At 42.1% G+C, this 12,578-nt stretch overlaps 2 protein-coding genes across 2 annotated transcripts; both read left to right on the top strand.

Annotated features, from left to right (window-relative positions):
• The first annotated feature begins 367 nt into the window (after window positions 1-367).
• On the top strand, window positions 368-2,763 carry PHOSPHO2 (phosphatase, orphan 2). Its single transcript, XM_015634671.2, has 2 exons — window positions 368-482; window positions 1,457-2,763. Exon 2 carries the CDS (start codon window positions 1,459-1,461, stop codon window positions 2,182-2,184), a length of 726 nt encoding a protein of 241 aa, XP_015490157.1. The 5' UTR covers window positions 368-482; window positions 1,457-1,458; the 3' UTR covers window positions 2,185-2,763.
• Window positions 2,764-6,643: 3,880 nt separating this feature from the next.
• On the top strand, window positions 6,644-10,988 carry KLHL23 (kelch like family member 23). Its single transcript, XM_015634663.3, has 3 exons — window positions 6,644-8,041; window positions 9,692-9,844; window positions 10,364-10,988. The coding sequence occupies exons 1-3, from the start codon at window positions 6,829-6,831 to the stop codon at window positions 10,672-10,674; spliced, it is 1,677 nt and encodes a 558-aa protein (XP_015490149.1). The 5' UTR covers window positions 6,644-6,828; the 3' UTR covers window positions 10,675-10,988.
• Window positions 10,989-12,578: the final 1,590 nt, after the last annotated feature.

Raw genomic sequence — 12,578 nt, 5'->3', positions numbered from 1 at the left:
TTTACTGAAACAGTTCTGTTGTAGAATAGTTTTTGATTTGTTGGCAAGACTAGAATTTTTTGTTGCATTAGGTTTACATACACGTGTGCAGGCACAAATGCAGCTTTTCTAGTTGACATCTAGGTTTTGTGAAATGCTCTTTCAAGTGTTGCCACCATTTCTGAAGGGACTGGCTCTCTGTACAGAATGGCATTCTGTAGAAATTGTGTGATTTGCAGCAGACTGAGAGGCCGTGTCTGAAAAGTAAGGAGGCTTTCTCTTAGAGCGACACCAGTGTCAAAATCCGTTTTCCAGATGCCGTTGCTGACCAGTCTCCCAACAGGGATCAGAGCTCACCCTCTCCCTCTGTCCTAGGTGAAGGCAGCCTCACCAGAAGTAAAGGCGCACTGATGCGGCTGCGCCCTGCAGGCAGGAATCTGCCAAGACCCTCGTTCTTCCCCAGCTGCTGCCCTTGGAGGTTACTGGACCTGCGCTGCGTTCAGGTCAGTTCACTCAGTTACTAGGGAGAAACAGCCCCTCTTGCCGTCTGCAGCTGGGGGAGCTCTGGGGAGAGTCACGCTGGGCACTGCTACAGCCTCCCTGAACCTTGCGGCCGCGGGCTCGCCACTGCCCTCCCGCCGGGTCCCGCTGCCCCCGGGGCAGCCGCACTCACGGGCGNGGGGAAAGGGACGAGCCCTTGTGACTGCAGCGAGCCTAGGGACGGCGGCACGGCCGCGCGGGGGCCGAAACTCAGACCCTCGCAGCGGTGCGGAGTGTCAGGGAGCGTCACGGCCACAACCACAACTACAGCCCGCGGGGCGGCCCCGAGCCCCGCCGCCGCTGCCCCTTCCCCTCACGGGCTCGGCCCCGGCCCCGGGCGCTGCCCCCGTGGGTACGGCCCGGCCACCGAGGCTGCTCTGCTGTCTGCGGCACTGGCTGCAGGGCCCGAAGCGGGGCTGAGCTGCCCGGGAGGAGTCGGCAGATTCAGCTTCACTAATGGCTGCATTTCGTTTCGTTGACTGCTTTGATTTAGTGCGGCCTCGTTGAAGGCTCCGTGTCTTCGGTGGACGTTTCCTTTTGAAATACCTATTGAGGCGTTTTGCCAAGAGAATCCCGATTTGGTTGCATTGGCAAATGCTGATGGAGAAATTAGTATCTGCTCAAACTGGTGGTGTGTGCGTTCAGGAAGATTGGTGCCGTGTTAGCAAGTATTAGTAACTGCAGCATGAGTTTAGATACTGTCACAGTAACTATTTTTAAGAGAAGTTGGACCCTGAACTTTGGCATTTACAAGTTGCATATTTCTAGCTACAGCACAGCTTCCCATTGCAGTAGTGGCCATAAATAGCTTATTTGATTCGGATATTTTCTTCCAGATTTTTTCTCTTATGAGCACCAGGTCAGGGTAGGAATATAGTACTTGTGTTTATATAAATAATTTTCTTTTTTGTTTGTTTTGGAAACTGTTTTCTCACAGCTATGAAATTTCTGTTGGTTTTTGATTTTGACCATACAATCATAGATGAAAATAGCGACACCTGGATTGTGAAATGTGCTCCTGAAAGAAAACTTCCTAATGGATTAAGAAGCTCTTACCAGCCAGGACATTGGACAGAATATATGAGCAGAGTCTTTCTCTACTTGGGAGACAATGGTGTCAAAGAAGATGAGATGAAAAGAACTATGACAACAATTCCTTTCACTGCGGGAATGATAGATCTTCTGGGATTTATTGGCGAGAACAAGGAGTTGTTTGATTGTATAATTGTTTCAGATTCTAATACAGTATTTATTGACTGGATTTTGAAAGCTGCTGGCTTCCATAAAGTATTTGATGAAGTGTTTACAAACCCTGCAGCATTCAGCAGTACTGGCTATCTTACTGTACAGCACTTCCATGCTCACCATTGTGCAAAGTGCCCTAAAAACCTTTGCAAAAGGAAAGTTTTAAAAGAATTTCTAGATAAACAGTTGGAGCGAGGAGTGAGTTATACACAAATTGTATATATAGGTGATGGTGGGAATGACTTATGTCCAGTAATGTTTTTGAAGAAGAATGATATTGCTATGCCCAGGCAGGGGTATACCTTGGAGAAAAAGATTTCTCAACTGGCCCAAAGTCTCAGTCCTGTACAGTGTTCTGTTCTGGTTTGGTCATCTGCAATTGATGTCATGTCTTACCTGAAACTGCTTATAAAGGAATGATTCAAATGATAAAAGGAAACTGATACAGTTACATTTTAACTTTTTGGAGAGAAAAACTGCATGTGTATAAAAGCTCAAAATTGTAAAATTGGGCTATTTGAAATTACGTTTTTTTTTTAACTACAACATAAAACTGTTTATGTTCAATTCTGGTAATAATGGGAAAGTGTAGTAAAAAAGGCCTTCTAACATAGTACAGATTCCAGCATAAGTAGAGAGGGGGGGTTGGAACAGGACTTGTCATTAGTTTTTGTCTACTCCCTCCCCTCCAACCCTTTACCAAGTATATAACTGACCTTTGCAATACTACACACTTAGGGGAAGGACTAGGATTACTCTTCAGAAGAATGAAATTCCTAACTTAGAAAACATTTGGTGCCAGGAACATGGTTCTGGAGCTCTTGGTTTTTATACTTCTTTGATCTGATGGCAAATGATTTGCTTGTAATCTTGTTTAATCCAAAGATGCATTTATATTTTCAATCTATTAAATACCAAACAAAATTACTTTTTAATAGTTTGTATTATCTTGTATTGTAAAGACAATAAAAGTTGCTGTCACTGACAAATGCAACACAACTAATTTGTGTCATGTATTCTGCTGGCCTGTGTGTCATCAGGCCTGGAGAGAGTAGACACAAGTGTAGGTGTCAGCCTTTGGCTGGTCAGATCTTTCTCTTCTGGAAAGCTGTAAGGATGTTGCTCTTTTGTTTAAAGAAAAGTCTCTCTCCCATTCTGACTACTGCCCTGACAGTGTGCTGCTGCCACTCTGTACAGAGCTGACACTGGTTTTATCTTCCATGCTTACATCTCTGAGTGAGCCAGAGGCCTTTTTCCTCCTTGGTTTCTGCTGCAGTGCACAGGCCCACAGAAGGGTACATACATATACATGTATACACTGATTTTACCTGTTCACTCTCATCTATAGCTATAGTACAATCTCTTACAGTTTGGACAGAATCCATTTTAACTTTTAAACAGATTGTTCTGTCTAGTAGTTCGTAAGAATTGTTTGTGAACATGCAGTCTCTACCACCAACAGTGAGATAAGCCTCAAGTGTTGGACCATGCATATAAAGGTACTAAAAATAAGTCTCATTAAAGTTAAATAATGTGTTTTTGTGCAAAATGTTTTTGTTCTTATATCCCAGAAAAGGCTTAAAATGCTGATGTAGTCTGCTATTAAACTGAGGTCATATTTAGCTTAAGTGCTTTAATAACTGAAACACGAGGCCAACTTTCACAGCACCTCAGTTGCAGATATCTGAGGCGTAGCTCAGCAGCCTGCAGTTGCCATGTCTGTCTTCCTTTGTTTCCTGTGCAATGTTATTCTCATTTTCTTACAGACATTTCATGATGTCACTACCTTCTTTTTCCTTAATTGAAGATTTTTGAGTGGTCTTGCCTGTTTTCAGGCTGCTGGTTTACTCAAATTTCCCTTGTGTACTTCTTTCCTTGCCTCACCTATTTTACTGTATTGTAGAAGGTTGCTTTGAATGGTCTGTTGCCTAAGATACCCAAAGTAATATACTTCAGTTCTCAAGAGCCTGGCTTTAGTAATGGATATTTGATAGGTATCTGAGATGTTCATATTTGGGATCTTGGCCTATTGTTTTACCCAAGGGCACAAAGACATCTAAGGATTGGTGGGTCTCAGGCTGTGGAAGGTTTAAGTTGTCTGGTTTATAGGTCCTACCCCATTCATTACCAAGAATGGTAATGGCTGTTGCATAGGGCAATTCCATATGTTACTTTAGGTTTTAAGTTGTTGCCATCGTTTGACCCCAGCTGGCAACTAAGCAGAGCAGCTTGTACACTCCAGCCCTTCCCCCGCCCCACTCAGTGGGGCGGAGAATTGGGGGAAAAATTAAACCCCATGAGTTGAGATGAAAACAATTTAATAATTAAAACAAAATAAAATATAGTAGTAATAAATTATTATAATTGTAATGAAAATGAGAGAGAAAGGAATGTAGTCCAGGAGAAACAAGTGATGTACAATACACTGCTCACCACCTGCTGATGGATGCCCAGCCCATCCCCAAGCAGTGATCGGCCCCTCCCAGCCGACTCTCCCAGTTCCGGTCCCGAGTGTGCCCTCCCATGCTGTGGGATATCCCTTTGGCCTGTCCGGGTCAGCTGTCCTGGCTATGCTCCCCCAGCTCCTTGTGCAGCCTCTCACCGACAGAGCATGGGAAACTGAAAAGTCCTTGGCTATGGGTAAGCACCACTTAGCAACAACCAAAACAACAGCGTGTTGTCAACATGATTCTCATAGTAAATCCAAAACACAGCACTGAACCAGCTGCTAAGAAGGAAATTAACTCTATCCCAGCCAAAACCAGGACAGTCATGTTTCCTTAATTCTAGATGTGCTGCCGAATGTTCCAGATTCTGTGCTGGTCTCTTCTGTGTTTTTCAGAATGTAGTTATGGAATAGCTTACTTTCAGTTTGTCCACAGATCTCAGTTACTGCTTATTTAAACAAAAAGTAGTATATCAATAATTACTTAGCTTTTTCTTCCACAATTACTATTGTTCTTTTAGCCTTAAGGGATCTACCTTGTAATTTGCTGTGAGGCTGGGAAATTGGATGAGAAATTATTCTTCATGCTCATAAAAGGGTTCTTTCTGTGGCTTTGATGAAATTGTTGAAGTAGGAGTTGAGAGTAGATTAAGCAAAGCAAAGTACTTGAAATATTAGCAATTATGTTCTAATCACTTCAAGTAGAGGGTAGAGCTGATGATATTTGCTAGACAGAGTGCATTTTGGAGACAGGAAAATTTTCAATTCCAGTAGGCAGACCATTAAGCTATTAATCAGGTCTTGTTTGGGATTTTTTCCCCCACTTAATAAAAGCAAGGACTTTTCTGAAGCAGCACAATTACCAAAGTTTTCCATGTTTGTTCACAATGGAGGGGAGATGAATATCTCCAAAGAGTGAAGCTGGTTTGAGCTGGTAGCCCAACCAAAAGAAAGGGAGAAGCTCCTTGAAGGGGACATATGTTCAGTACTAAGTGTTACTGACCTCGTGACTTGCTCTCTGGAAGGAGATGACTTAGGTAAAAACATGAAAAAAAAAGTATAATGGAAGTCATACATGTACAGGAAACTTTCTGTATGGTAACGGGTGTGCTGTCATACACCACTACTATGCCAGTACTTAGCCTTAGTATTGTGTGTGAGTATGATAGCCAAGACTTGGAAGAAGTTCCTGCTTGTCCATAGGAAGCTGATGAAATGGAAAATGCAACCAAAACAAAGCTGTTGGCATGGGGTTGTATAAAGATTTAGGGCTGCACAAGGGAATTTTCTAGAGAAAGAAATGGAGTAATGTAGCTGAGGGACAGGCCCATGTCAGACAGCAAGGCTGCTGTAATTCCTGGGTTACACTACAGAACTGGAGTTCTCCAGGGTAACAATTCATCAAGAGGGGTTGAAAAAAAGGGAAGGCCTAGATGTGTGTAGGTGTGGGGAATTTTCAGTTTTGCGGAGGATTTTTTGTTAGTTTGGATCATTTTATTTTTGTCTCATGTTAACTGTGTAAAGGCCAAGGACCAGTTTGAATCCTGGTGCAGGGTTAGCATGGGAGGAAGGATGGCAGAGCAGTATGACCATACACATTTTCCTGTTTGGACTTCCTTAGTTTGTGTTTTTCCTGGGTGTTGTAGCAGAAATACCACCGGTAATTAAAAGAAAAATATGATTCATTTTCATCCATGTTGAGAGGGAACTCTCAAAATTTCTCCTTTTGGTTGGAGAAATTACTGACAGTTCTTTCAATCTAGGAAAGCTCTGGCTCTGGCAGAGCCTGCCTGCCTGAATGCAAAGAATCCAAACCCTGCTGCAGATGAAGGAGAGCCCTCAGCTGCTTGAACCCAGAAGTTGCTGTGTTTCAGATAAAGAAAATGTGTTGCTAGCAGAAGAAAAATAAAATAAAATAAAAAAAGACTTCTTAAATTATGAATCACATTTTCAGGAGTTTCAAAAGCCAATATAGCCTTCCTGAAAAATTTACATGTAGTTGGAGTCTGTTTGTGGGCTTAATTTGTGGCTGTCCTTTGCACCCTGCCAGGTTCAAGATTTTGGGGAGAGCTGTGGCTGCTCCCTTTCGACTCCTGCTCTTCGGTAGTGGGGGAGCCCCCAGAACTTGCTGCTCTTTCCAATATCGCTTCTCCAAGCGCCCTGCGACAGCGGGGCCCCCCTGCGAGAAGCGGCTTCAGGTCGCTGACAGCGACGGCCGAGGCCCCTCGCTTTGTTGTGTGGTTGAGTGACACCGAGCTGGTGACGCTCCCCAGGCATCTGCTCCTGTCCCTAACACGGCCGGGTCTTCACCGCAGACAGCCTTTAACCCCTGCCTCGGGCTGGGGAGCGCCTGGGCGGCGGCGGCAGCGCTTCGGGCCGGACCTTCCCGAGGCGAGCGGGCGTGCGGGGGGCCGGGCCGGGCGTCGGGGCCCGCCGGCCTCGCGGAGGGGCGCGCGGGGGGGCCGGCCGGGGCACCAAAATAGGAGCTGTCGCTGCGGCCCCGCTGCTCCCTCCGGCAGCGGCTCTTCCAAAGACGGTCACGGGCCGCCACGGGCTGGGAGCTCCGGAGGGCGGCCGGGCTGCGCGGAGCGGCGCGGACAAAGCGGCGGGGCGCGGCGATGGCCGCGCCCGGGCAGGAGGAGTACGCGTACCTCTACAAGGACTCTGCACACCCCGCCGGCTTCTTGGAGGCGTTCCGGGCGTTTTACCTGGACGGGCTGTTCACCGACATCACCCTGCAGTGCGCTTCGGGGGTCATCTTCCACTGCCACAGAGCTGCCCTGGCAGCCTGCAGCAGTTATTTTAAAGCTATGTTCACAGCCGATATGAAAGAAAAATCAAAAAACCAGATCAGCCTTCCCGGGCTCAGCCATGCGGTGCTGGAAGCTCTCGTGAATTACGCGTACACATCACAGATTCAGATAACAAAGAAAAATGTCCAAAGCCTACTCCAGGCTGCAGACCTGCTCCAGTTCGTGTCAGTAAAGAAAGCCTGTGAGCAGTTTCTGGTGAGGCACTTAGATACTGACAACTGCATTGGGATGCACTCCTTTGCTGAATATCATGATTGCTCGGAGCTGGAGAAAGAGTCCAGAAGGATATTGTTATGGCAGTTTGAAGAAGTGTGGAAGCAGGAAGAGTTTCTGGACATTGGCAAGGAGAAGCTCTCTTATATTCTTTCCAGGGAGAATCTCAATGTTCAGAAAGAAGAGGCAGCCATTGAAGCTGTCATTAAGTGGGTTTCACACAACGTGGAAGGAAGAATTGAAGACATCTGTGAAGTGCTAAGCTGCATCAAAGTAGACTTAGATAATGTGTATTTGAGGTCAGCTTTAAGCCTGCAAAAAAAATGCCGACTCAATGACAGCAAGATAAGATCACTCGTATATAATGCCCTGAACCTCAATCCCAAAGGTCTTTCCAGAAGATCCACAGCAACCATGTATGTAATTGGAGGATATTATTGGCATCCCTTATCAGAAGTGCATGTTTGGGATCCTTTAACCAATGCATGGGTCCAGGGAACAGAGATGCCAGATCACACTAGAGAGAGCTATGGGGTCACCAGTTTGGGACCAGACATATATGTGACAGGAGGTTACAGAACAGAGAGTATTGAAGCTCTTGACACCGTGTGGATATATAACAGCGAGAGAGATGAGTGGACAGAAGGCTGCCCCATGCTCGACGCAAGGTATTACCACTGTGCAGTTTCCTTGAGTGGCTGCATTTATGCATTGGGAGGCTACCGAAAGGGAGCTCCAGTCCAAGAGGCTGAGTTTTATGATCCTTTAATACAGAAATGGCTTCCCATCGCAAACATGATCAAAGGTAGGTAAACTTTTGTATGGTGTCTGCCTACAATGTCAAATCTTTTATATTTGCTATTTTTAAGTGCCATAGAAACATTTAGGATTTGATCCAAATTCTGGAGAAGTCCATGGGTATCTCCTGTTAATGTTACTGGACTTTGGTTCAGGTCTTCACCAGCCAAATGACCACAAACATCCAAATGCTTTGCTGGGCTGTGCTATAGAACAGCAATAGAAAAGTAAGTGGTAGTCTCAGTTTAATTTTGCCTTCTTTCATGAGTAAAATTTCTGTTCAAATTAGAAAGAAATCAGAAAACTAGCTAGGGTAAGAGTCCATTCAGTACACAATCAAAGAGCAAGCTCCAATAAAGGGACTGTATTATTTTTGTATAAGATTTTCCATGTAGTCATTTATAAAGGTGTCATAATTTAAAATCTCTTGCATGGAGTTCCCTCCTATTTCTGTGTGTCATCTGTTCAGGATCCTTTGTTTAATCTTTAGTGTGAGAATAATGAAAAGCACAAATATCTGTTTCTAGCAGCCAAAGTAGTGATCTACTAAAGATGTATGAATCACACCCTAACCAAAGGGTGTTGACTCTGAGATGAGCTCAGTTGGTCAGAGTGTGGTGCTAAATAATGCCAAGGTTGCGGATTTGATCCCTGTATGTGCCATTCACTTGAGAGTGGACTTGATGATTTTCCTGGGTCCCTTCCAACTCAGACTATTCTGTGATTATTTTTGTAATAGTAACAACAGTACTACAATTATACATTTTATTGCACATTTCTATAAATGAATGCAACTATTTATAATTAGTTATAAAATTTACTGTAAGTTAATGCAAAATAATATTTTTTCGATGTACAAGAGAATTTTTGGATGTATATGTAAAAGAAAAAAAAGCAGGCTTTTTCAACTTTCTTGGTTGCTTGTATGTTTTCCTCAAACATTGCTACTATTTTCTTTTTATTTCCTTCAAAAGTAGAACTGCTATGCTAATCCTATGGGTTACATATTCTATGCAGTTGTTTTGTCCAGTTTTCGTAAGTGTGAAACTACTTAGGTGCTCAGACCCCCCTTTGCTTTGTTTAATTTTGTTGTCCTAGAGGTAGAGTTAAAATGGCTCCATTTTGATTGTGTCTTTGTTTATACAATAGGTTAATTAGTAATACCATGAGAATGAATAAAAGTATCAGAAAAGATACCCTGAGACACTGAACAAACTCAACTCCCATTGTCTTTGCTCTTGCCATCTAAATGATTTTTTAACAACTCTAACTTATTGAAACAGTGAAACTAATTGCCTATTCCAAAATCAGTGAGACAATGTGACTTTAATTACTACCTAAAAATCCTGTGTGGCTGTACTATTACTATTACTATTACTATTACTATTACTATTACTATTACTATTACTATTACTATTACTATTATTTATTGTGTGGCTGTACTATGTGCAATAGGTATTGGTTACTGCAGTTTTATTTAGTCATTCTTGATGCTGATATCTTGATAAATCTATTTTATTCATATTTAGTTAAATACTTCAAAGCCTGTAATGTTAATAAAACATTAATATATCATTTGAAATGGAGTTATGGGTGGAAGAGACCATGGTTATTATGTGCAGTCTGAATGCATGTTTGACTTTCACACTGTCAACAGGAGTTGGAAATGCCACTGCCTGTGTCCTGCATGAAGTTATCTACGTCGCTGGAGGTCACTATGGGTACAGGGGAAGCTGCACCTATGATAAAATCCAGAGATACCATTCAGGTAGCAACGAGTGGAGTATAGTCACCACAAGTCCACATCCAGGTAAATACTTTCTCTAACAAACATAGAGCTTTATTTGATTACTTGTACCTGGGAGAGAGACCTTAAGCCCAGTTAGGGGTTTTTGGCATATTCCTAATTAAAAAAAGAAATGCCTCTAGGGCAGCAACGGCTGTTTCCAAACTCTGAAAGTGAAAAGGAGGACCTTCCTTAAGCATCTGTTCTATAGAAATCACTATATAAATACCGAATTAAGGAATTTCCACATTCTATTAAATAATATAACTTTCTGTAAAATCTAACTATTCATTGATATTTGGCAAAAATTACTTATATTAATTTTAAAAGGGTTTTATCTATGTTCTGCATCTGGTAACAGTAAGTGTTTAAAGCAATTTTTGCTGAGTACTGGTGCTGTAATGTAGCATAAAATCCAGAGGTGTCTCCTAAGCACAGTGAGGATGTTCAGCTGCCCTCAGCGGTGCCCAATATTTGTCATATACTTGCAGTTTAAGTTAATGTTGTCATGCTGAGTTGTACTGTATTCCTTTTTTTCTGAAGAATACGGATTGTGTTCAATTACATTACAAAACAAGATCTATTTTGTGGGTGGACAGACCACAATCACTGACTGCTATGACCCAGAGCAAAATGAGTGGAAGCAGATGGCTCACATGATGGAGAGAAGGATGGAGTGTGGCACGGTGGTTATGAACGGGTGCATCTATGTAACAGGAGGATATTCCTATTCAAAAGGAACATACCTGCAGAGTATTGAGAAATATGACCCTGAACTGAATAAATGGGAAGCAGTAGGTAATCTTCCCAGTGCTATGCGGTCACATGGCTGTGTCTGTGTGTATAATGTGTAAGCATTTAAATGCATAAATGCATTTAATTTTCATCCTGTTGTTACAGAAAACAGCAGATGCAGTATTCATAACAGTACTGATTACCTCATGGGGGTTGTCTAATGCAATCTCTTAGTGTACGTTGTTAATAACTAATTTGTTTTTGTTTTAAACAACTCAGAAACATAAATGTGGTAACAAGATTTCCATGTATTTTTCAGTCCAGTCATTCTTTGTTATGGAAGTTCTCAAACTACTCTCTTACAATACTTTGTACAGCAACATAGGAACTACTGTGAAAAATTGATTTGATTTTGTTAATCACTGGATTAAACTATGACTTGGTGCTAAGATGAGTAAAGCCAAACAAAATACAGTTCTAAGGACTAGTGGCCTTAAGATAAAATCTCTGTATTCTGAAGGTAGCTATAGAAATGGATCATTGACGTAAGTGTATGGTATATACAGAGCAATATCACTTGGATAACTAGGTTATCAGATTCAGAAATGGGCATTTACAGGATGCCTCCAACTCTGCCTTCGAGTGCCAAAACAAAGAAGAGCTTAGGCTAGGAATGAGGGAAGAAATGTTGATAGTAGCCCCAGAGCATAGGCCAAAAGCATGCACTAGTTTTCCAGATGGAGAAATAAAAGGGCATTTCTCTTTGCCATTCTCACACTCTCTTCAACATTGCCTATGAGAAGTGAAAAAAGACTCTGCACGGCTTTACAGTGGGATCTTTGGCTGATGCACAGGTATTTGTAGTTTGGGTAGTTTTGGGTTCAGAGAAAAGCCTTAATGTGTTAACTCTATTTTAATATCATTTCAAGATGTATGCCTGTGTGGAATGGAAGGAGGAAATGAGAGAGACTGGAAAAGTAATATCTGCCTGAGATTCAAACTTCTCTATTTTGTTTAATATCATTTGATCTTCTCTAAACTGTGACTTGAGAAAAGGTAACAACTAAAGAAATTTGTCAATGTATGTTATGCATGAAGAAAAAAAATTATCTATAAGATTGATTTATTTATTATTTCTCTCAAAACATAATATGAGATCTTCAAATTCTATGTAGAAAGTAGATTTTGGTAAATTGATTTACAGACAAAGATCACACTTTGAGTGGCCTGACAGCAGTGATCCAAATGAAGAAATGCTTTGGGGAACAGAGAAGGCTCTTTTAGCACTGAACCCCCAATCCAGTTTATAAAATGACTGCAGAAACAGCTGTTAGACTTTGGTGCGAGAGGCAGGGATGACACAGGGCTGCCATACGGTGTGGTGGGAACTTCCCACACCAGCACTGCCACCTAAAATTAAATTTTGTTTTTATTTGATTTCTCAGATACAAAGAAATGGCTTTTCCAAGTAGTAAGCTCTGAGTTTATAATATTTATTTTGTTTGATCATAAGCACGCTCAGCGTTTTTTTTATTCTTTCACATTTTTATGCTATTTCTGACTTACATTTGATTGCTGGTAACAGGTGGCACTCAACTCTGGCTTTGATGTGAAGTTCTGTGGTGTATATGTACGGTTCTTTTTTTAATATTTTCATATGTTGCCTCACAATGTCAGAGGTTGTGTGTGTGTCTAGTATTTTGTTTTGTAACCCATCCCACTGAGATCTATTTAAGGATCCAATGTAATTTGTTTAAAGACTCCAAACTCTAATGAGCTGTGGAGAATAGAACTCAGAGGCTGTTTGAAATGCATGGGCCAAGCAGGTGAGCAAAAGAGATAAAGTGAATTTGTTTCGCCTGGAAATCTCCACAGCTGAGAATTGCTCAAGGGCAGGGGGGATTTAAAGGGCAATATCACAAGAACATGAAGGTGATCTTTGTATTGAATGAAACCAGAACAAACTCAACATGTTTATGTAATTTTTCAGTGCAAATTATGTTCCCATGAAGCTTGATGTTTG

This window comes from Parus major, chromosome 7 (assembly GCF_001522545.3).
Source record: "Parus major isolate Abel chromosome 7, Parus_major1.1, whole genome shotgun sequence".
Taxonomy (NCBI): domain Eukaryota; kingdom Metazoa; phylum Chordata; class Aves; order Passeriformes; family Paridae; genus Parus; species Parus major.
Note: the sequence above shows the minus strand (reverse complement) of the source record. Positions and strands in the feature narration are given on the sequence as shown.